At 39.6% G+C, this 26,184-nt stretch overlaps 1 protein-coding gene across 2 annotated transcripts in view; it reads left to right on the top strand.

The window, feature by feature from the left end:
• Nucleotides 1-26,184, top strand: part of RGS1 (REGULATOR OF G-PROTEIN SIGNALING 1) — a 217,142-nt gene that overhangs the window by 49,176 nt on the left and 141,782 nt on the right. For both annotated transcript variants that reach the window (XM_089395130.1, XM_089395129.1), the window contains exons 2-5: nt 23,323-23,443; nt 23,547-23,610; nt 23,828-23,912; nt 24,202-24,275. In XM_089395130.1, the coding sequence (XP_089251256.1) occupies nt 23,323-23,443; nt 23,547-23,610; nt 23,828-23,912; nt 24,202-24,275 (344 nt within the window). The remainder of the gene's footprint in view (nt 1-23,322; nt 23,444-23,546; nt 23,611-23,827; nt 23,913-24,201; nt 24,276-26,184) is intronic.

Here is a 26,184-nt window from a genome sequence, read left to right on the forward strand (position 1 = left end):
ACAGTGGAGGAGGGCATTAGGAAAATGAAGCACTGCTATGAACAATCAAAGCATAAGTCTGAGTTTAGAACCGATTGGAAGGCAAAGGGAAAACTTGGATTTAAAGGAAAGGGACAAAAGTCCGCAAGAGGAAACATGAGGTCGGTCACTCATGTTGAGGAAGAGTATCAGCAAAAGCATACTACTGCAACCAAAGACCAATTCACTAAGCCCATCGGAGCTCAAGCCGCAAGGTTTAGAGGAGGGCCCATGCAGTGTTGGACACATGGAGAGAACCACCGATAGAGAGACTGCCCACAACGACAGCAAGATGGCCCAAGAGAATACAACGTACAAGAGGCCGAAACAGTGAAGGACGTGGCTTGAAGTATGCCAACGTACAAGAGGCCGAAACAATGGAGGATGTGGCTCAAAGCATTCCACAAATTTATGTTGTGTTGGATGACAGACAAATTAATCACCAGGTGTTTGTGATCGTGATCCAAAATTAAAAAGTGAAGGTTTCAAGAAATGATTTGCAAGCTAGTTTATGTCTTTTAGGCAATGGATTATGATTGCAGAAGCACACAAACGTAAGTAAATTTTGCAAAAATTTAACAGTTAAAAATGGACAAACATGCAACATCAAACACAACAAATTGATAATATACAAGCTTCAATCTGCAAAAATAACACTGTCATCGTGCCCAGAATGCCCAAAAACCTCTACCTAGGCTCTTCTTGAGCTCAAAATGGTTGAAAAATGACCAAGATAGGCCTCTTTCTTTAAAACTACTTGTAAATTGCTCTGCAAAAGTGCTTGGATCTACTAACTTGGCAACAAAACCGCTCCAGCGCACTTGGTTGGGTGCTTAGGTTAGAACTCCACAGGGCGTGGGTTCGATCCAACGTTGTAGGCGTGAATTTTGGCATTGTATTACTAAATAACAATTTTTTTATTAAGGGCCGAAGCCCCCTCCGACTTCTGCACTCCTGGTCGCGTGGGCTTCATATGGTTGAGGGTTGCGGGCCATAGGCCACGTGCCCTCATCTAGCCCGCTCCTAGTTCCATTGTATCATGTGCCTTGGTTTGGGCGCAACAAGGTTCCACGTGCCCATGCCCCCTTTTGCTCCGCCGTCGGTCATGTGTGTGTCACTGAAACCAAGGGCCGGGCCGGTCGGGTGCGCTTGCTAGTCCGCCCATCCCCCCAACAACTCCATTGTTATATTTTAAATATAACCCGCCAACCCATATTTAATAAGCATGTTGTGTGGCCCATTCATCGGGCGACTGTTTCATGAGCTGGAGGTCACACGTTCGATTCCCACGGAGGCTAGTCAGTTGGCTTAACAAACCATGTGCACCGTGTGATTAGACCACTTGTCACCCAATAATTGGCCCACTTCTCTACATCGAATTCGCCTACCCCAGACCAATAGTTAGATGCCACATGTCAGCTCGACAAAATGCCGCTTGTCCAATCTGTACACCTAGTGAACCTGTTGATGTCAGCACCACGTCAGCATATGGACTGCCATGTGGCATTCACACATGCACAATCAACCCTATAAATTGACTTTTTAGCTGTTTGCCAAAAACTTCAGAACGCGATAACTTCCTCGTACGGTGTTAGATTGAGGCAATTCAACCGTTGTTGGAATCAGAATGACGAGATCTACGATTTGGTGCCAATTTCAGGAGATTTTGAGTTCTTTCATTTTTTAGCATAATTTTGATCCCTTGGAACAGATCGAGATGGAAGGCATGATTTAGACCTTGATAGTTTCAATTCTCATAGATCCAAGGCTCTAATCTCAGTAACATTAGGCCATGATTTCAGAGAAATGCAGGTTGCCAAGCACCATCCATGACAAATCGTGGCTAGTCCAATTGGCCACAGGGACCAAGAGACGTGTTGAGTAGGTGGTGGAATCATGCCTAGTCATGATAGGCGGCATATGCCCATGACCGTGAACCGAAATTTGCTACCACTAGGTTCATACGACATCTTGGTCAGTATGGATTGGTTGGCTGGCCATACATCCCAAGGTGGATTTCTTTAAAAAGTCAGTTGAATGCCTCGTTGACATAGGAGAAACGATAATGTTGCGAGGAAAAAGAAGCCGATGATAGTTAGGTAAATCAATGCGCTGCAAATAAAGTGATGCAACAGAAAGGGTGTGAATTGTTCGCTGTCCAAGTGGCTAGTGATCATAAAGACAACAACAGTTGGGAAGGACACCCCATTTTGAAGCAATTCAGAGACATATTTCATGAATAAATTCTAGAATTGCCACCAAGGAGAGAGATTGTTTTCTCAATTGAACTACAGCTGGGATCAACGCCACTATCTAAAGCCCCATATCGAATGTGTACCTCAGAATTGGTAGAGCTGAAATTGCAGTTGAAAGAAATGTTGGATAAAGGGTATATCAGACCCAGCGTGTCGCCCTAGGGAGCACTTGTTTTGTTTGTGAAGAAGAAGGATGATGCATTGAGAATGTGCATAGATTACAAACAACTCAATAAAGCCACAGTCAAGAATAGATATCCCCTGTGAATTTTCCTTAATTGCAACAACTGGAATATAATCTTCTATCTACTGTAGATTATTTGTCTTCAAAAGTTACTCACGACAAATAACGATTAAATCACTACTGCAATTTTCACAAATAATAATAGGAACAAAGAAATAATACACACACAAAATAATTAAAACTAGTATTTTTGGACAAATAGTCCTTGGAAAAATCCCATTGTGGGGAAAACCAGTTCTATACATAAGGGTTTTATTATTAATCCTCATCAATAATTGAGAATTACAATCAGCTCGCCTCTCACTGGCAAAACTCCGACAAATATTTTTCTCTTCACCAAATCGATCTGGAAACCACAAAGTCTCCCTCTGCAGATGTATTCGGCCTCTGTTCAATTCACACTCCTCCCAACAATTCACACCGGCTTTGCAACTTGCACTAGCTGCTCCAATAATTCACATTGCCTCTGGGCAAATTATTCTACATGCAAAACTGCCTCATGCAACTTGTTTGACCAACTCACACTTCCTCCAGGTGATAGCTCAAGCAACTGGCAATCGACAACTGAAACGAGGCTCCCTGTCACTTGCATTGGCTAACTAGCTATTTGCACTGCTGAACTTGGCCTCTTCTTCTGCTGTTGAAATCAACCTCCTTCCTTTAACTGGAAACTGGAAATCACTGAGAAAATTCCTCCGAAATTTTTCTCTGCAATTTTCTTTGTTGAAACCCTTCTTCCGGTGTTTCCCGCACTCAAATTGCACCCTTGCTATCTCTACAACTGGGTGATTCAAACTCCTTGTGATGATGTCTCCAACCGACCCATCGGTTTGATTTTATAATCTCTCGTTGATGAATCAACGACCATGATCTAATCACAATTGATGGCTAAGATCATCTTGACCTCATTAAGTGACTTTTCTGGAAGTCCCTAGAGCAAAATCAATTTACCTCAATTAATCTGATTTAATTAACCGATTTTACTACGTTGGACTTAGGAAAATATTTAATAACTGGCTAATTAATCTAATTAGGCATTTTCTTTAGAAACTATTTATAGGTCTTGGAGATAATTATCCTCTTGTGTTCCTTAGCCTCTTAGCCACCAATAGAGACTAGAACACCTGTCTGAGCTACTCAAAAACTAACACTCCCTGTTAGCAAGGAAGGTGTTTTCCACTACTCCAAACTTATCCCTGAAGTAGACAAACTTTTCCTTACCTAAGGACTTCATGAGAATATCTACAACGTGCTTATTTGTGGGAACATAATGTAGCCTAATTGATCCATGATGTACAAAATCTCTGATGAAGTGGTATCTAATATCGATATACTTCAACCTATCATGAAAGACTGGATTCTCAGAGAGCTTGATGCAACTATGATTATCGCAGTAGATACTGGTCGAATCCAACCATTGACCAAACAATCCCACTAGCAACTTTCGAAGCCAAATAGCTTCACATGCGGCCATGCTTGCTGCCATGTATTCTACCTTTGCATAACTCAGTGCCATGGACATTTGCTTCCTGCTGCACCAAGAGATAACCCTTGATCCAATACTGAAGCAACACCCTAAGGTGCTTTTCCGATCCACTGAACTGCATGCCCAGTCTGCATCTGTATATCCAATCAAATTTACACCATCACCTCGAGTAAATCTCAGACCATACTTGACAATACCTCGTAGATATCTTAATACATGTCTTGCTGTTGTCTAATGTGCTCTCTTCGACCCTACCATGAATTGATTGAGAGTGTTGACTGTGAAATAAATGTCTGGTCTTGTGTTGACCAGATACATGAGAGATACGATGAGGTTCCGATACAAGGTTGGGTCCACTACTGCGTCTATCTTCCTCCAGTTGGTAATCATAGGCGTAGACATGCGTCTACAATCTTGCATCTTGAACATCTTCAAGATCTCCATAATATATCTCCCTTTCCCAAAGAAGATTTCCCATTTTGTCTGCCATGCCTCCAGTCCTAGGAAATAATGCATTAGTCCCAAGTCCATGTCGAACTCAGCTGCCAAGTCCCTCCTGCAGTCCTCTATGAGACATGATGACCTTGTCAAGAATAGATCATCCACATAAAGTATGAGAATGAGCGGCTCACCTCCTACCATCAAATAATAAAGGTTAGAATCTACGTCACTCTTCATGAAGCCCATCTGCTACAAGTAGTTGTCGATCCGACCATACCATGCTCGGGAGCTTGCTTGAGTCTGTATACCATACCATGCTCTCTTCAACCTACAAACATGCGTTTCTCTCCCATGCATCTCAAATCCCTCTGGTTGTTCAATATACACCTCCTCTTTTATCACCTTGTTCAAGAAAGCTGTCTTAATGTCCATCTGGTGAATTTGCCATCCCATTTGTGCTGTTAGAGATATCATGACCCTGATAGAAGTGTATTTGGCAACAGGAGCAAATGTCTCCACATAGTCCATTTCTTCCTTCTGCGCATAACCCTTGGCCAAAACCTAGTCTTATATTTCTCCACATTTCCATCTGCAACATACTTGATCTTGTAGATCCATTGAGAGACAACTATTAACTTGTCCACTGGTCTAGGCACGACCTCCCATATATCATTGATCATGATGGAGCTGTTCTCCACCATTGCATCCTGCCACACCTGATGCTATGCAACCTCTTGATAGCTGAAAGGCTCTTTGTCAATGACCTCTGTCACCAACGCCTTGTACCTATCTGACTATCTGTGCTCTTTGGTGCTTGCCCTAAGAGCTCCCACGAACTCCTGCGCATCCTTCAATGTCTAAAGCACCTCCCTGTTTCTTCTTCTATTGGTGGTGGGTGGAGCTTCAACCTCCTCATCTGGCTCCCGCTACTCCATCTACTGTGAACTAACTGGACCAACTGCACCTGAGCTAGTGCTCGTATTGGTAACTGTACTTGTGCTCTGCTATCCTTGGTTCTGCTGCTCAACCCTTGGAGCTTTTGCCGGCCAACTTTGATCATCTGCTCGCAACTCGCGAGATATTCTGAAGGCTTTCTCCTCCTGGAACTTAACATCCCATTTCACAATGATCCTCCTGCTACTAGGAATGTAGATCTAGTATGTCTTGGACGTTTCGTTATATCGAACGAAATAACCCTTCTCTGCAATTTGATCCAATTTGGTGCATTTGTCATTTGACACATGACAATAAGCTATACTACGAAAGAATTTGAAGTGTCCAACCTCTAGCTTCTTCCCTGTAAAGGCCTCTTCTGGTGACATCTATTGAAATATGTAACTAGGTTCGGTCTTCATAATGACAAATGTAATCATGATTTTATGTATTTGATGTAATGAGAAAAATAAATTTATTATTGTTATTCTTGAGGCATGGGTTTCATGCTTAAGGAATTTTATTTTATAGGTCAAGCTCCCATTGTGAGGTTCTAGGGCTTGTCGTTGAGTCTACAGGTCAAGAAAGTCATTGTCATGTATTAAAGACCCATTTGGGCATGTTACATATTGTACAAGAAATTTTATTTGAGTCAAAAGACCCTCCAAGGCCTCTTCATGACCCTCCAAGGCCTACACTCGTGGACAAGTATGCCTAATAAGAGCAATTCGACCCATTGAGAAGCCTATATAAAGGAGACCTCGATCTCACTTTGAGAATTCACCACTCACACAAGTTCGATCACAAGAAAGAAAAAGGAGTGCGAAGAAGAAGAGGACGAAGGAGGAAGAGAGTCGAGTTTTTGGGATTGTTTCTGGGCTACTTCTCTCCACATGTGCGAAGGAATTAGGGTTCATGTTGCTGCAGTAAAGCCGAGTTACAGATGTGGAGTTAGGTCATCAAGAAGAGCTATTTTACAAGCCGAATTCTCTAGCAGAGAGAATCTACCCAAGCGAAGGAGAAAGGAACACAATCTAGGGTTTCTACAAACGATTTTTCTGGGCAGGTCAAAGTTGTAGAAAATTCTTTTGGGTAGGTCTAAGTTGCAAAAGAATCTGTTGGGCAGATCGAAGTTGCAGAAGAATCTGTTGGGGAGGTCGAAATTGCAGAAGAAGTTGTTGGAAATTAGATTCGCAGAAGTTGCTGGAAGCAAGGTTTGCCTTGCTCTTGGAGGGTCTTGGTCAAGGGTCAAAGGTCTTGGAATTTGTCAAATGAAGGTGTTGTCGCTTCCAGAGACAACTTTGGATTGCTTACAAGACCAGTGCCTGGTAACATCTATCTTTTATGTGTCTTATATGATCTTCAGGAAACCAGAGACATCATATACATTTTATACACAGTAAATACAAATATACAATAAACAACATGGATTGGTTCCTTCATCCAAGGACATAAGCCATGTATTTCTGGTGGTTCCTTCACATATACAACTCACAGGAATATATGTATGAACTAGTGGAGGTCGAGTAGTTCGAGGACCTACAACTTAATCAACTTTAGCAGAGAAATGGGAGAAGAAAGGGAGATAGCATAACTCATCATATAGAGCTTGAAACCTCGAGAATTCTATATTTATCACATAGAGCTTGGAGCTTCAAGAGTTCTACACTTGTCTGAATTATAGGTAGACATAATGGATAAAGGAGAAATGGATGCTATGATTCATGGAGCGCAATTTAAAGATATAATCTCAAAGCCACATACAGGCATGTGCATTAACAAGTCAACACAAATGAATCTGTAAAAGCATATGAAACATTTCTGGCAGCTACAATTACATGAACTCAGAGAGGAAACATAAACATAATGGAATTTAACAGAGGGAAAACATACTGTAGTACCCGAATGTAGGAATCACCACCCTTTCATTAATATTTTGGAAGATGCAAATCTTGAAGTAATACAATCATAGAAATAACATGTGGTTTTTTCTTCAGAATTCAGAACCTTTTCTAAGTGTTTCTTCCTCCCTTTTATAAGGAAAGGGGGAGCAAGGAAATTAGTTACAAAAATATCTCCTAGCTGGAGTTTACAACTGTCTGTATGACTAGCTGTCTCAGCGTGCAACCTCTAATTATTACAACAGTAAGATAGCTTTCTTGAAAACAAAACAGAATAACAACACAATGATCAAAAACAACAAAACATAACTAATCCAGCGAAACTGAAATGATGGTCCTGAAAATATCTCCATGCCACTCTTCTTTGTTGGCCTCTGGTCCAGGCATGTTTATGCTAAATCACGGCTAATCCTCTCTCAGCCGGTTCCTTGTCACTTTCAGTCTTTAACAGTCTTGTTCCTTCTCTTTCATGAAGCGGGAGCGGTCACCCATCATGGCGATAACAGACTCTGAACGCGGCTGCCAACTCATCCGCCCTCCCAAAATCCCTGTAAAACACTATCGGCGCCCTGATATGCCTGGTGATGCAATTATGGTGTAATATGGAGGACTTTCTGGTGCTGGCACTTATCACTAAAAACATTACAAAATAGGCGAGTTCCGATCCCCTTTAGGCCCCTTTGCTTCAACCCCTTTCTATAATTCTCTTCATATGACCGGGGTCTAAAACCAGGTGCTTAGCCCTAAGGCGCTAGAGCCTTTAGACTCCTGTCTGGGGGCCTTTTTCCTTTTATACATAGAATCCCGCACTTTGACGATTTCTGATGCTCGCCTTCAGTATCTCCCCTTGACACTTGCGATCGCCGATCCGCGGGATTGGGCCCACACGGGATATCACAATCGCAATATAGGAGAGAGGGCCTTTTTACCATTTTTCATAGTGTTTGCCGATTGCCCGGACGCGATGGTTTATAGAACGCATCACATAAAATATCGCATCCGAGAGGGGTCTCGCATATCGCAATCGCAAGTCGGAAGGGACTTCGGTGGAGGAGGGACTTTGACTTGTGCGATTGCCGATTTGTGGGATTGATGATGTCATTAGTGCCATGTGTCACTTCCTGAGTGGTGACATGTGTCGCCCGGATATGCCCCCATAGGACCCCTGAAAATGCCAAATTTGCATGCCACGTGTTCTCCGTACCACCACGTCATGCTGACGTCAGCCACCACGTGGGTTTATTAGGACCAATAGGATTCTGCCACGTGCCCCCTAGAGGAGAGAGAAAAGGGCCCATCCACCCTTGGTTTTTCTTTGAATTTCTTTGTTAAATGAAATCGGCCCCTCCCAACGCTTTAACACTAAAGGCCCAAATTTCGGCGATTTTAATGATATCGGCATTCGGTGATTTTCATGACACTGTGTTTGTGTGCACCCTTTTGCACCTGCGATCGCCGATATGCGATATCAGCGCTCTGCATCGTGAAACGCCGATATGCTATGCGCCATGGGCCTTCGACTGCCGATATGCGATATCAACGATCATTGATCGCGATATTTGCTTTGACCTCCCCTGTTGCTACTTTAGAAAAACGCCGATTGCGATTTGCGATGCGCTCTCGAACCTCCAATATGTTTTTCTCCTTCACTTCAAAGGCAATAGAACCCCTGAACTTCAACAGGCCATATCTTCTGATCCAAAAGTCCATTTTCGGACTTCCATATATCGTTGGAAAGCTCGTTCCGAGCACTATGCAAAGGAGAGGGTCCGATTTAGCTTTGAGAGCTTCTGTGGCTTGGAAGATGGCTTCAAACTTCACTGCTCTTTGGCACTTTGGTCAACTGAAAACTCATAATGCAGTGAGTGACAACAAAAGGTCTAGAAGAAGAGAGAATTCTGGTGGGCTTTCCTCTCAAGTTGGAGAGGTTTTGGCCCTTGCTGATCGCCTACATCTCGTGTCCTATTGTTTCATTGTTCTTGATGTTATGGTAGCTGTTTGATGATAGAAAACACTAATTATAATAAAAGAAAGAAATAAATCAAGAAAAGTAAAAATACATTGGCAAGAAGTTATCAAAAAGAAGAGAAATCTCCTACACTTGTTGCCCCTAGATTTCTCAACAACATCTTCCACAACACTCTATGAGGAACCCTGTTCTGAATGTACACTGCCGTGCTACATGCCTCTGCCCACAGAAACTTAGACATATTTTGGTCATATAATATTTCTCTTGCTGCTCCAACTATCGTCTTGTTCTTCTGCTTTGCGACTCCATTTTGTTGTGGGTTGTATGGAGTTGTCCACTCTCTTCTGATGCCCTCCGCACAAAACCCTGTGAAGGCCTTATCTGTGTACTCGCCTCCATTGTCTGTCTGAAGCACCTTGATCTTTCTACCTGTCATGTTCTCCACAAGAGCCTTGAACTCTTGGAAGCGACTAAAGACCTCGTCCTTTGTCTTCAAGAAATAGATCCAGGTTTTCTTGGAGAAGTCATCGATAAAGGTCACGAAATACTCATAACCCCCGAGAGATCTAGTAGAAAATGGGCCACATATATCTGAGTGTATCAACTGAAGCACACCACTGGCTCTACTATCACTCCTTGGGAATGTTGCTTTTGCAAATTTCCCAAGCATGCATCCTCTACACACATCGTCATGTTTCGTGCTAACTTCTGGAACTCCTGTCACGGTCTCCTTGAGCAACCTGAGTGCTCCATGATGTAGGTGTCCCATCCTCCTATGCAGTAGCTCTCCCATGTCTCTGTTATTGCTGCTATTATTCGCTGCCTTTAGAGAGTCGAAATTGTAACTTGTATAACTTGTTGTGTCGAACCCTAATATGTTTGACCTTCTTCCAATTTTGGTGTTTGATGTACATCTTTTGCCCAACGAAATAAACATCATATCCTTTGTCCTGTAGTGCAGAAATTGAAATCAGGTTCATGCCTAAACCTGACACATGTAGCACATTTGTAACGCTGGTACTCTTGCCTGACTCCTTGTGAAGGTTGATGGTCCCTCTCCCAACTGGAGTACATTTAGTCTTGTTTCCCATTTGTATCTGGAAGTTCATCTCTTCTTCCTTATAGCTGGAAAATTATTCTTTAACTCCCTTCATATGTGTTGACGCTTCACTGTTGATATACCTGACACCTGTGGATGTAGAGCTAGAGAGGCAAACTATGAGATCGAATTCATCCTCTAGTCTCGAAGACAAATCCTCAATGTCCGCTAAAGTTGTTGTCTACTTCCCCTTCTTCTCTACCTTCTTCTAGTTAGGACATTGGCTGACACAGTGTCCTAGCTGACTACAACCAAAACACTTGACCTTACTCAAGTATTTCTTCTTCTTTTCTCCTTTGAGCTTGATCCCTTGCTGGAGCCCTTCTTCACCTTCCCTTTTCCTAGTAGGGCTACGTTTTCTAGTTCCTTCTCAACCTTCAAAGTTTTTCCACCACTGCTGCTACTGCCATTAACCAAGCTGAGCCTAAGCTCCTCCTAAGTGAAATCACTCCATAGGCAGTTCCATCCTGGTAGTGTATCTCGTCCATTGATCACTTGGATGAACATATCCCATTGCTTAGAAAACCCATTCAGGGCTACTCACACCAGTTCATCATCAGTTCGATTATCACCTACTGCAGCCAATTCATGCCTAGCAAGTCTAACTCTAGTAAGGTAGGATACTACGTCTTCACCCTTATGCATCTTAATGGTCCTCGACTTTTGTCTTAGAATCAATTTCCTATTTTCTATAGTATTCTGGTACAGATTTACAATTGCATCCCACATCTGTTTCACTGTGTCCTTTTCTGCAATATGAGGGACTATATGGTCCTTGACTCCATCAAGGATAATCCTCTTGGCTATGGCATCCTCTTTTTTATAGGTTTTCAACTGCTGTGGATCTGTTAGTACAACTATAACATTATCGGCATACTCCTTCAGTGCATACTCGTCCAATAAAAAAGACATTTTGGCTTTCCAAATGCCAAAGTTGGAGGCCCCATCCAATTTGTCTTGATCTCTCAAACCTACTATGGCCATATATGAAAATTTGGAGATATAGTGAAACCTAAAATCTAAAGAAAATAATTTGGGTTATAAACCCTCGACTTTCTCTTCATGTGCCCTGCGGTGATTTACTCCTGCAAACCCTCTGCGCTGATCTGCTTTGATACCATGTGAATTTTCCTTAATTGCAGCAACTGGAGTTTAATCGTCTATCTACTGCAAATTATGTCTTAAGAAATTACTCACGACAAACAACGATTAAATCACTACTGCAATTTTCACAAATAATAACAAGAACTAAGAAATAATACACACGCAGAAAATAATTAACTCCAGTATTTTTGGACAAATTGTCCCTAGAAAAACCCCACTGTGGGGAAAACCAACTCTGTAAATGAGGGTTTTATTATTAATCTTCAGCAAAAATTGAGAGTTACAATCTGCTTGCCTCTCACTGGAAAAGTTTTGACAAATATTTTTCTCTTCGCCAAATTGATTTGGAAACCACAAAGTCTCCCTTTGCAGATGTATTCCGCCTCTTTGTGCAATTCACACTCCTCCCAACAATTCGCACTGGCTCTGTGACTCACACTAGCTGCTCCAGTAATTTGCACTACCTCTGGGAAAATGATTTTGCAAGCAAAACTGCCTCCAACAACTCATCTGACCAACTTGCATTGCCTTCGAGTGATAGCTCCGACAATTGGCAGCTGAAATGAGCTTCCCTGTCACTTGCATTGGCTAACTGGCTATTCGCACTGCCAAACTTGGCCTCTCCTTCTGCTGATGAATCAACCTCCTTCCTCTCATTGGAAACTGGAAATCACTGATAAAATTCCTCTGGAAATGTTTTCCCCAATCTTCTCTACTAAAACCCTTTTGCTGGTGTCTCCCTCACTCAAACTGCGCCCTTGCTATCTCTGCAATTGGGTGATTCAAACTCCTTGTGATGATGTCTCCAAGCAACCCATCGATTTGCTTTTATAATCTCTCGTTGATGAATCAACAACCATGATCTAATCACAATCAATGGCTAAGATCTTGACCCCATCAAGTGACTTTTCCGGAAGTCACTAGAGCAAAATCGATTTAACTCAATTAATCTAATTTAATTAACCAATTTTCCTAAATTAGACTTAGGAAAATATTTAATAATTGGCTAATTAATCTAATCAAGGTATTTTCCTTAGAAACTTTTTTTGGGTTTTGGAGATAATTATCCTCCCGTGTTCCTTAGCCTCTTAGACACCAGTAGAGACTAGAACACTTGCCTGAGCTACTAAAAAACAAACATCCCCTGCCAAGGATTTATGATCTATTTGACTAGCTGAGAGGAACTACAGTCTTCTCAAAGATTGACTTGAGATCTGGGTACCATCATGTACACATCAAGGATGAATATATTCATAAAGTGACATTTAGAACCATGTGCGAGCACTATGAATTCGTTGTTGTGCCGTTTGGACTCACAAATGCCCCAATAACCTTTATGTGTTTGATGAACAATTTTTTAAGTCTGTATTTGGACAAGTTTGTGCTAGATTTTGTTAATGACATCTTGGTCTATTCCAAATCTAAGGAAGAGCATGAGGAATATCTGACAACAGTGTTGCAATTGCTGAGTTAGCACAAGCTCTACGCCAAAATCAACAAATGTGAATTCTTTCAACCCCAAGTTTAGTATTTGGGACACACTATCTCAAAGGAAGGAGTGGCGGTAGACTTTGAAAAGATTAAGGCAATCGTGGAGTGCCCGACTGCTCAAAATGTGTCTGAAGTAAGATCCTTTATGGGGTTAGCTGATTACTATCAGAGGTTTATCTGGAATTTCTCAAAGATTGAGCGTCCAATCACAATGCTACAAAGAAAAGGAGTAAAATTTCAGTGGACATTGGAATGTGATTACAACTTTGAACAAATGAAATACTTACTCACACATGTATCGATATTAAGGATAGTAGACCTAGATAAAGACTTTGTGGTGTGCACTAATGCTTTTAAGGAGTGGCTTGATGGAGCTCTCATGCAAGAAGGACAGGTTGTATGATATGAATCTCGAAAGTTAAATGAACATGAGCAGAACTATGTCACTCATGATCTAGTGTTGACAACAATAGTCCACGTGCTAAAGATGTGGAGACATTATCTCCTTGGAAGAAAATTTGTATTGATGATAGATCATGGAGGGCTAAGATTAACCTAAGCGAAATGCCAGACATGTAAGATGGTTGGCCTTGATTAGCGAATTTGATTTCAAAATCAAATACATCGAAGGCAAGGAGAACAAGGTAGATGATGCACTCAACAAAAGGCTACAGGTGGCTCGTGTAGCCGTTGTGAGCTTGTTGTTGAGAAATGTAACTAGTATCGGTCTTCATAATTGTATTTCAGTCATGATGTAATTGTCAAAAGGGAAAAAAAAAGAAAAGATTATTGAAAAAGAAAAATTATTTTAGCATGGGTTTCATGATTTATTATTTTATTTTTAGGTCAAAGCCTCCATTGAAGGCTTCTAGATTTGAGTCATGAGTCTAGACCCTTATTAGGCATGTTGTATCAAAGGATTAAAATTATTTTAATATAATTCTCCTCCACCATCAAGTCGGCCTCAAAATTCTCATATCGACCTCAAAGAACAGTCACAAACTACTATTTATACCCATGCTTTCGACCTAGTTTGAGAGAGGAGTAAGCAAGAGTTCGATCTGCAATTCTCCAGTAAGAAAGGAAGTGCGAAGAAGTCCAAAAGGGAAGCTTTTTACATCGAAGGATAAATACTAATAGAGAGGACCAAATTACAGTTATAGAAAGGACTAAATCACAGTTACAAAAAAGGACCAAATTACAGTTGTAGAGGGGATTGAATTATAGTTGCAGAGAAGACCGAAAATCTCAGAGTTGCAGAGAGGGCGAAGATGCAGAACTGCAGAGCTGAGCTACAAGATTGCATAGAGGGTCGAGCTACAGGATTGCAGAGAAGGCCAAGCTATTGGACTACAGAGAAGGCCGAGCTACAAGACTGCAGAGAGGGCCGAGACCCTTGAAGAAGCTATTTAATTTTGACTAATAAAGATTTGTGTAAAAGTTTGAGACGTCGTCATGAGAGGCTGACTTGGTGGATGGTGGAAGGTCTTGGTCCTGGTCAAAAGGTCTTGGTTGTCTCATTTGATTTGGTTCTTGAAGAAGAGAAGAGATTTTTGGGTTTTCCCCTCAAGGAGGGGTTTTTCCCTGGTTGAGAGCCTACATCTTGTGTCATTGATCTTCATGTTTCGTTTTGGTAGTTGCTTGATGATAAGAAGACATAAATAAATTAAAGAAGAGCTATAAGAAAATAACTAAAAGATCACAAGTAATTATCATGTTAAGAAAATCTTTCTGCCTTTATGATTTTCCAACACTTGTGCGGATTTAAAATTCAAGAAAAGATTAAAGAGGCCAAGCAATAGGATGAACATTATTGGCACACGAAAGAACGCTTGTAGCAAGAGCCTGAAGGGACACTGTGGAAGAACTATTCTCTCACAGAAGATGGAATATTGATGTTCAAAAGTAGGTGGTATATACCTTGTGTGGGCAACTTGAAGAAGCTCATATTTGATGAGTTTCATAAAATACCATATTCTGGTCATCTTGGTTATCAAAAGATGATAAAAATTATGAAAAAGACATGCTATTGGCTAGGCATGAAAAAGGAGGAGGCAAAGTACATAGCCAAATGCTTAGAATGCCAACAAGCAAAGGTGGAATGTAAGCACCCAGTGGGATTGTTACAACTAATCCCCATTCCAGAATGGAAGTGGGAAGTCATCCCAGTGGAGTTTATTACAGGGCTGCCAAGGACAGCTAGGCAACATGATTTTTATAAAAGATTTTGTGAGATTACATGTTGTACCCAACAAATAGGGATGCTAAGTTTACATCCAAGTTTTGGAAGGCATCGTTCACTGGATTTGGGATAGAATTAGCCTTTAGTACAACATACCATCCCCAGATAGATGGTTAAGCTGAAAGAGTTAATAGAGTGTTGGAGGACATGCCGAGAATGTATGTCATGCACCAGCCAAGGAGGTGGGAAGAGTTTCTAATGAAACACTCCTATAAGCTAGAATGATCTAGTGAATCGGAGGCATATTGGACCTGATATGCTGAAGGAGTTGGAATAGGAAACAATTACTATCGGGTAGCAATTGAAAGTGGCTTAGGATAGGTAAAAAACTATGTAGACCAATAGAGGATGCATGAGGAATTTCAAGTAGGAGATCGTGTTTATTTCTGCATCAGACCAAGAGAAAGTTCCATAAGGATTGGGTCTTGTGCCAAGTTGGCACCACGGTTTTATGGGCCATTTCAAATCCTAGAAAGAGTGGGGCCAATGGCCTACAAATTGGCATTACCTCCCACACTGAAAGCTCATGATGTTTTCCATATATCTTTACTAAAAAAATATGTACATGATGCTAATCATGTTGTTGATTGGTTTGTGATGTAGGTGGAATTCAAGGGAGAATTCCATCCAGAGCCACTGTGCATTCTGGATCGGAGGTAGATCACGCTCCGGAACTAAGTCATAGAGTAGGTCAAGGTGCAATTGAGGCACTTTGTGTTAATTTTTCATCAATTTGTTCTATGCTGCAACTATCACTTCAACAATATCCAATATTATCCAATTTAACAATTTACTTCAATTATCCAATGCTAGTAGAGCAATAGTAGATAGAACAATTAGACAAATGCACAATGAAAGACAACCAAGAGACAAGAGACACAAATTTGGTCAATGACCAGGGAAAAACCCCACTAGGGGGAAACCCTTGCAAATCTTCTTCTATTAGATTGTCTTCAAATGTTTAGCAGAGAGAGTACATCATCCAAGAGTCAAAGTCAAACTTTGACTAGCCAATATCCAATGTCAATATCCAATATCCAAACAATGTAATGTCAAATCAATATACCAATGTCAAAGATGATGAGGAAGAGTCAAATTTGGTCAATTGTCAAATCTGCAAAAAGTCAACAATAGTTGACTTCCCTAACCAGTCAAGTCAACAATAGTCAAATCAAGGTCAAATTTGCTCCAATTTAATTCGGTCAATGCCCAGTCAATGCAGCCTATTTTGTTGGTCAAGGATCAGTCAAAACAACTCCCAAAACTTCGTTCAAACTTGTTCAATGGAGGGAGAAAAAGTACAACTTTGTTATGCAGTCAAACCTGCGGTCAACAACAGTCAAACTTCTCAAACAATTTCGATCTTAGTGCCCAAAAATGCAGTTGGATGAGATAGAACTTCTCCAAGAAAATCGAAGTCAAAAGGATTCTTTTGACCCTTGGTCAACGATGGTCAAATTTCCATTGCATAAAAGTCAATGCCCAGAAACAATCCTGTAATTTGGCCCATTCAGAATCAACCACCTATTCTTCACATAAGAAAGAAAAACCTAATTGCATTCATATATAAATTCATCATTTACATATTCATTCACCCCATAACATCATCATATCATATGCACTTATATATAAAGAACAATATAGCCCTAAGTGAAAATTAACATGGTATCAAAGCCTAACCTCGAGGGTGTTGAGGAGAATTGACCCTGTGACCTCCCAATAGCGAGGTGCCTTAGCAATGGACCTCGACCAATTAAGCTAACCCTCGGGGCTGTTACATTTAACATGAGGGATTTTGCAGAGTTACAATACTATTTAGATCTTGAAGTTTGGAGAGATAATAGTAGAACCTTGGTCACACAAAGTAAAAATATACATGAAATAATCATAAGATTCAATATGAATAGATGTAAAGGAATATCTACACCATTGGACGTAAATGTCCATTGTAAGACATGTAACTGTATATTGAATATTGTATAAGAATTGATATGAGATATGAGATGATTACAAATGAGAATGAGGGCCTGCCTATATACCCTTTGGTGATGCATCAATATTGCTGACCTTGCAACCTGTAACCATTGGAGTGCTTATCAAAGAATATTCCTCCATGCCAAATTTCTTCAAAACTTCTTTGAGAAACTTGTTTTGTGAGATAAAAATTCCTTTGGAAGATTGTGTAGTCTGTAAACCAAGGAAATACGAAAGTTCTCCAAGCATAGACATCTCAAATTTGACCTTCATATTAGCTGCAAACTGGCAAGTTAGTTGATTTAAGTCACTAGCAAAAATAATATCATCAACATAGACAACCACCACTAGCAATTTTCCATTATCAGATTTCACTTAGAAGTTGCTATCAGCTGTGTCTCTTTTAAAACAACATTTGAGAAATAACTATCCAACTTGTAATACCAAGCTCGTGGGGCTTGCTTGAGACCATACAAGGCCTTTTTCAGCTTGCAAACATAATCAAACTAATCTGATAGTTGAAAACCATCTGGCTGCTCAATGTAAACTTCTTCTGGCAATTCTCCATTTAAGAAAGCAAATTTAACATCCATTTGATATATCTTAAATTTCTTGAAACAAGCAAATGCTAAAAACATTTTAATTGCCTCTAATCGAGCAATAGGAGCAAAAGTTTCATAAAAGTCTAACCCTTCAATTTGTTCATAGCCTTTGCAAATTAATCTTGCCTTGTTTCTTCTCACTTCACCGCGTTTATTCAATTTGTTCCTAAAGACTCATTTCGTCCCAATGACATTCTTGTTTGTTGGTCTTGGAACATGTTCCCAAGTCTGATTTTTCTCGATCTGGTCAATTTCTTCATGCATAGCTTTTAACCAATTATCATATTTGCTGGCCTGCACAAAATCCTTTGGTTCCATCGTCGATAACAAGGCTACATGCACTTGTCTAGGGGGATTTAACAATCTTTCTTTTGTCTGCACACCTGAATTTAAATCACAAAAAATTTGGTCAGCTGGGTGGTGTTTTTGCACATAGCTTGCAGGATCTTTGGATTTAGGACTGAGAAGTTCTTCATTGTCTTCATTTGAAATTGGGTCGTCAACCTTTTCATCATTGTTGATTGGATCATTGGAGCTGATATTTAATGGCTGATTTTCTTCATATTCAATGTGCTCATCAACTTTGACATCAATGCAATCAACTATGCTCTTTGTATTATTGTTGTAGCATCTATAACCCTTGCTATTCTGAGAATACCCAAGAAAAATACCTTCATTAGCTCTTGCATCGAACTTACAAAGCTTTTCATTGTTCCTTTTGATATAGCATGTACTTCCGAACACTCCGAAATGCTTCACTGTAGCAGGTTTGCCATACCAAAGCTCATATGGAGTTTTGTCACTGTTTGGTCTGAAATGAGCATTGTTGAGAATCACCACTGTTGTGCAAATGGCTTCAGCCCAAAATCTCTGCTGAATATTTACTTCATCCATCTTGGCTCTAGCTAACTAATGAATTGATCTATTGGCTCTCTCTGCGACACCATTCTGTTGTGGAGTATCTGCTATGGTATACTGCCTTTTGATGCCATGTTGCTTGCAAAATTCATCAAATTATTTTGAAGTGAACTCACCTCCATTATCATACCTTATACACTTGAATTTACAGTCTGTCTCATTTTCAACCATGGCCTTAAAGTCTTTAAACTTCGCAAAGGCCTTTGTTTTTTTCTTAAAAATCCAATCCACATAATTTTATTGAAATCATCAATGATTAGCATGAAATACAATTTCCCTGAAGGTGTTCGAGTTCTTGAAGGGCCACATAAGTCGATATATACTAATTACAATGGCCTGGTTGGTGAGTTCTTGTTGGACTTGAATGGTACTCGAACTTGCTTACCCATCTGACAAGACTTGCAAATAGTATTCTCAGGCATTAAAATCTTTGGCAGATCTCTAACAACGTTCTTCACACTGGTTGCATACTCCTTGAGACCATTTTCTTTCAACAGTAAGGATATTCTGGCTTTCTAGACACCAAAATTTGAGGTTCATCCAATCTGTCTTGATCTCTCAAACCTGCTAAGGCCATTTTCAAACCCTTGGAAATTGGCGAAACCCAAATAAATATGAAGAATATGAATAGGGTTTTAGACCCTTGGCTTTTCTCTTCCTGTGCCTACGCAGAGCCTTCTTTTGCCCTTAGAGCCTCTCTGATACCATGTGAAATTTTAATACATTTGCAGTTAATTGGTTATTATTCTCCTATCAATTTGATTATTTATCTTCTGCAATTTGTATGCAATAAATACTGAATAAAAACACTACTAAAACTTCACGGAAAATAAATAAACCACAGGAACTGAGAAAATATTGCACACATACACAAATAATGAACATCGATAATTTTGGAAAAATGTCCCTGGAAAAACTCCAGTGTGGGGAAAACTAGTGTAGCAAAAGAAGGTTTATATTATTAAAAATAATCTTCAACAATTGAGAATTACATACACTGCTTGCCTCTCAATGGCAAAGCTATGGAAATATTTTTACTCCACTTATACTGGCCAAATTGAATCTTTGCACCAAACTCAACTCTCCTCTATGCAATTCGCACCTCCTTCCAGCAATACGCACTGGTAAAACTGGAAATGCACACAACCTGTCCTGGAACTCGCACCACCTCCAAAAAATTGTTTTGACAATATCCTCTGCTCCCAGCAACTTGCTAGAGCAACGCACACTTCCTTCGACAACTGGAAATTGATTTGCTGCCTTGCAACTCACAATGGCTAATACGACATCTCTGCATAATAATTCAACCTCCTTCCTTCTCTTGAAATAACTGGAATCTTCGTGAAGAATTTCTCCGGAAATTCTCTCCTCAATTTTCCTTCTGAAACCCCGCTGTCAGTGTCCTCCATGCTATCACTGCAAATCTGTGTCTCTAATGTGTTCTCCAAATGCCTATCGATTTCCTCTTATAATGTCTCATTGGGCAATCAACGACCATGATCTAATCTCAATCAATGACTAGGATCATCTTGACCCCATCAAATGACTTTTCTAGAAGTTACTAGAGGAAAATAAATTTAACTCAATGAATCCTGATTAATTAAGCTATTTCCCTAAGCTAGACTTAGGAAAATTAATAAACTGGCTAATTAATTGTAATTCAGGTAATTTTCCTTAGAAACTTTTTATGGGTATTAGAGAAAATTAATTCGCTGTTTTCCTTAGCCTCATGGACACCATCTGAGACTAGAACACTTGTTCGAGCTACATAAACTAACATCATATTCCAAGGTCTCTTCCTATTCTAGCACTTTATTTTCCTTTATTGACATATTACAATTTGTTCATCCAATTCCTGAGGATTAGGTGTCTAACACTTGGATTAAAGTAGAGCTCTTTATTTTCCTTTATTTACATATTACAATTTGTTCACCCAATCCCTGAGGATTAGGTGTCTAACACTTGGATTAAAGTAGAGTGTCCATAACCATTCCATACTTAACACCTTTCATCATTCATTGATACCACCTCCATCCTTTGGGTTAATTGTCATTGAGATTTGGCACCCACACATCCACATCCGTGAGTAGGGCCCGAAAACTTTTCCCTAGAGGTTGATGCAATTACAAGAATGAAAAAACATAAGATGGCTGAAATAAAAGAAAAGTTAAATGGAAAAATATGGCCAAGACATAATTAACGCGTGGGAAAAAGCCTAGCATGAGCTCTACCCCCCTCATTAGGCATCACTCGGTTCTTGAGCACTTGATGATCCATCTCATTATAAGGAACCCTTGCATGTCCTAACCCCGATGAGTGAGAAACTGACTCATCTTAAGGGGTAAAATAAATGCTATATCATAAAGAGCAAGTTTCGATCCATGGGCTATGCACCATGTAAAAGCATTATCAAAAAGAAGTAAAAAGCACACTGGAGGGGTGGAAAAAGCAGGACCTAGTTAAGGGGTAACTCATGCCTTCGTGATTGCTCCCTCCATTACATCTATATACTTAGGATGTGGACCTCCATTAGCTGGTCCCTTGGCCATGGCACTTTGACATGGAGTCATTCCCCTCCGTTGCCACCTATTGTCACTAACACCTCTGGATTGAAGGGTTGACCTTGGAAATGCCACCTCCCCTCAGGGGCTGGAAGCACCTAATAGGGTTGATTACCTAGCCACCTTTACAGAGATAGAGAACACTTTTACGAGACTTGGTCTAGTTAGATATTTTTAGATGATCTCGGTTTGAAGTATTATTATGCCATTAACAGTTAACTATGGTCCACTTTGATGCATCTATGGTTATTGTCTCTAATGAGTGGTTGTTTTCACTTGTGTTTGAGATGATTTTTCCAGGTGGTTTTGCATAGAGTAACCAAGGCCTTGAGGGCACACTATTCTACTCCTACTCGACATGATGCCCAAGCCATACTACACTTTTTGAGAGCATGATGGCCTTGCAGAGACAACATTGCCCTTCTACAATAGAGCATTGGGCACTTTGATGATCTTGGTAGTTGATGGACATGCCAAAGTGCCCTTCGATGCTAGAACACTAAGCTCATCTTGCTTGGCATCGAGGATTCGTGATGATGTACCTAGCAGATGTAGCATGCCCTCAAGCTGGCCTTGCCACTACTTGATGGGCATGCCTTGATTTAAAGCCCAAAAGGTGATGATCATCCCCAGGATGATTAAGGAGGGCTTGTATTACCTCATGGAGCCCTAACCCTGGAGAGAGAATACGCTTTGTTGTCTAGATGGCAACCATGGAGATGACGCAAGGCACCCAAAGCTAGCTTTTGGATACATGGAGATGTTTTGAGGCTTGATTTGAGGACCCTTCCTCAAATTGAGGTTGATCATGATGCTTAGAGACACATCCAACCCTTGCATTGCACTTTTGGAGCATTTTTAGCCCTAAAAGGGCATGACATCATGCTTAGAGAGGCCTTACGGCTCACACGTGGGCAAATGTTGGCATATTTTATTTTGTTGAGCTATTGGGTTGGCTTGTAACCCATTTACTTTGTGTCTACTCAAAATTAAACTTGTTTAGGGGCTTTTAGTTAGATTAATGGAAGTGATAGACCTTCTATAAAAGGAGGATCACTCCATTCATTTGTTCATCATCATCTTTGGTATTTTGGCCTCCTTAGAGAGAGCTCGACTTAGCCTTTGCTACTCACTACTTGTGGAGATGTGATTTTTTCTGGAGCTATTGCTGTTGGAGACTAGCTTGTGTACTGGAGACATCTTTTTGGGATTGAAAGAAGGCAATTTCTTGGAAAATTTGTGAGTATTATTGCGTATCTTTTATGGTTTTATATGTGATGAAATATTTATAGGTGTTTTCTATTGTTCCTTGTCTAAGTGCAAATTTTGGTTAGAAAATTTTGGTGAATTACTGCATGTTAAATCTATTTTGCTTGAATTCCCTAAGTCAAGGAGAACCCCCCTTGCTGGGTGTCACCTAGGGTTAATTTCTTATTTATTAATTTTTTATAATTTATAATTATATGTTTTTATTAAAATCATAATATTTTGTAAGTTGTGGTCAAAGTGGGTAACTGTCAATGTCAACAACGATATCAATATCAGGCTCATCCTCTTTAAAATACACAAATCATGGTCAAACACAACAAGGCAGTACATTGGTCTTGCATTAACATGGAGACTTGGTTTCAAAACATCCATGAGTATGTGTGGATGAGGCCAAGTGCAAGTCATGGGCGATTTTGATGGCATAGAGACACCTTTAACAGCGTGAGAACCAAGCTGAAGGATCTTTATGTCACTACCCCCTTAGTTCACAAAGTTTGAAGTGCTAGGTTGAGTATACTATGCTCACTAGTATCCACATTAAAGACTATCAAGCTTATTGAACCAACTTTATCTTGGATTGATATAATTGGGTATAAGACATAGTGTGTTCTAATTATATCATAGGCATTAAAATTTATTGTCAAGTTTATATATAGATAAGAAAATTTTCCATTCTTCTGTTGGAATTTTATAACTTATATAGAAATAGACTTAAATGTTTACTTCGCAAGTGCGTTAAATTTCTCAAAACATCAATTACTCTCTTGCATGGGAATGACTCCTAGACCAGTGATGCTAAGTAATTTTTGTTGCAGATTCCTTTGTGGCACAGCCTTTGCATGGAATGTTCACAAAGTCCCAAAGTTAAAAACAAATCACTTTCAGCTTTTGGTTATACAGACTATTGGCAGCATCACTTTTTTGATATCGCTTATGGTATGCTTCTATAATTAACAGAGACATCTGAACTTTTTCTTCCTAATGATATAGCAAATTGTTAATCAAACTGATGTCAATATGTACAACCTTGTGCATGCAGATGTCAATTAACCTTTTGAAGTTTGGACATGGACATTTCTGGCAGTCATGTTATCTTTGGACAGGTTAAAACTGAACGTGATTCTGTTAAGGAGTATCCTTTTTTCTTTTCAGTGACAATATTACGATGTTCTCTTTTTTAGATCTACAGCACCTAATGATATATATACACATTTATTATATTGGAATTGCCTTTTAAAAATAATTTAAAGATGTATTCTATCGGAAGTTAGTAACAGAGTGTGCTGAATTGGAATGGTTATTTTTGAACCATGTGCGCAGTATGGCTAGAAGGCCCATGTGGTTTTGGTTTGCTGATGAGCTGCCGGATTGCACAAGCTTATCGACTTTATTATTTGTTTGTCAAGTAGAGCCTTCTTAACCTTTTGATTTCATAATTTTTTGTCGTTTTCTCATTGTACTGTGATTTAGGGTCTTGACTCTTGGCTAATTTGCATTGTCCTATTTGAGATTATTTTAAATCAGAACTAGTGTTGAAGGTCTATTTTGGATGAGCAAGATGAACAGAATTTGATTGCGGTGATTACTTAATTTATTGTTTACATTTTCGACTCTGAAGCTAGATAGATAGATGTAGCTACTTGACTATTGGCTATTTACATGCTTCTTTGACAATTTACATGGTTATAATGTAGGAGGCGTTTACCAGTGATCAAGTCATATCAGCTGATTCTGTTAATACTTCTACCATGGCTTGGTGCAGCTGCCTGTAAGTTTTTTCTATCAAACCATCGATTCTTTCTCTTAACAAATTGCTTACTATTTTCATTTTCATCATTTTAGGGTTAAATTCTGCTGATATTTTTTATTTTCTGTTCTCTTTGATTGAAATGGCATTAATGCAGTCTATGATTTCTTGTTGATCTTTATGTAAGTTCTTATGACTCTGATTTAATACGGCTTTATTATGTAAAAGAATTTTGTTTTGTTGTATTCAATCTCTATTCAATTCACTAGAGAAATGTTAGACATAGATTTTGTACAGGTTATCAGCACTTCAAACTATTTTTCAAGGATAATTATCTAGGACTTCAGTCTCAGTTGGAGCTTATGTTCTCTTGGCATTAGTGCTAATAACTGTTTTGCAGAAGACTTTTGTGCTTGTCATTTATGGCATGAATATGATAAGTAGGTCAAATAATATAATATAAGATAATTTTATTAATGTCCAATGAATGACCAAAGTAGGTCAATGGGACTAAAAGAGTATAACTGGTGTAATACAAAGTGGAAGAGTACAGAAACAACTCCTAATGCTACTCTATTAGTAACAGGAAAAGATCTAAGATCCAAGATAAAAGACTAGCTCAAATAAAGAAAGAGACAGTGGCATAAAATGAACACGTAACTGAAATCTCATCAAGAGCATGTCAAAAGATGTTGGAACTAGAAACTGAGGCCAAAAGTGGGTTTGGGGGGGCAAAGGAGTGTCCACATCTGAAGCCTCAATCATCGTGAAGGGGCCAATACATTGTATATAGGGCTGAGGGGGCCTGACTGAGCAATCCTAGGAGGCAGGGTTCAAATTTGAAGTCATCATTGCCCTTCAGGGGCTCTTTAGCTCATCATAGAAGGGCATACAATTATCTCCCATGCAAATGAAAATAAAAATAAAAAAATTACTTGTCAAATTTGAAATAAAAATTGTTTCTGATTTTTTCAATTGAAGGGTGTTGAATTTTTTACAAAATACACAGTAGAATATAATTTCTGCCAGATAATTACTTCCTAATGATTTTCATACAGTATTCTTATGCCACTGATATCATTGAGCAATTACACTTAAGAAAATATCAATGGTAAATGCAGTGGAAACAGTAAAGATCATATAAAGACACCCATGCACAATAGAGACAATAATTTTACTGTGGGAAACCCAACCTTGGGAGAAAACCCAACAACTTTTCTTTAGGAGAAATTATTCTTCAGCAAGGTTTACAAATTAAGAATTTGTTTAGAAATTTGTGTCAATATCCAAGTCAAAATTCTAGTCAAACTTGGTCAAAATCAACAACTAGTCAATGTTTGTCAACTAAGTCAAAAAGTCAAACTCTGGTCAAAGATTTGTCCTGCAATCAAATTTGGCCCTGCGGTCAATGGGCTACAGTCTGCGGTCAAACCCTTGGTCAATTCTGTATAGACTGTGGTCAAATAGAGATCAACCAGCTCAGTCAACGGTCTAGTCAACTCAGTCAAACAGAAATAAAGTTAGCTCAGCAAATGCCCAGTTCCAGTTTCCCTTATGATGCAGTTAGGATGGATTTCTAGGGTGTGTGACAACCAAGTCACAGGAGCAAGAGTTACATGATTAGTGGGTGTGAAAATTCCAAAACTGAATCCTATTGCAGCGATTGGTATTATTTCTCCTAATTGTTAATTAATTTAACAATTTATCAGAAGCTACTGTGCAGAGCTCTGCGTTGCCTCACCTGGATGCACACAGTGTAATGCTCTGTGAGCTTCCTTAAGGATGGTGTTTCAGAGATCCCCACTCTCAGGGATGTACATTCTTCCATGGAATCGCAAAAGTCCATCATCCTCTAGTTCATACCCCTCAAACGTAGGTCCTTTTGGACCTTTACTATCAAGTCCAGATTGTACTTTTGAATACCAGGTAT

The sequence above is a fragment of the Pinus tabuliformis genome, chromosome 1_2 (genome assembly GCF_031772625.1).
Source record: "Pinus tabuliformis cultivar Carrire ecotype Pingquan chromosome 1_2, CPIR1, whole genome shotgun sequence".
Taxonomy (NCBI): Eukaryota; Viridiplantae; Streptophyta; class Pinopsida; order Pinales; family Pinaceae; genus Pinus; species Pinus tabuliformis.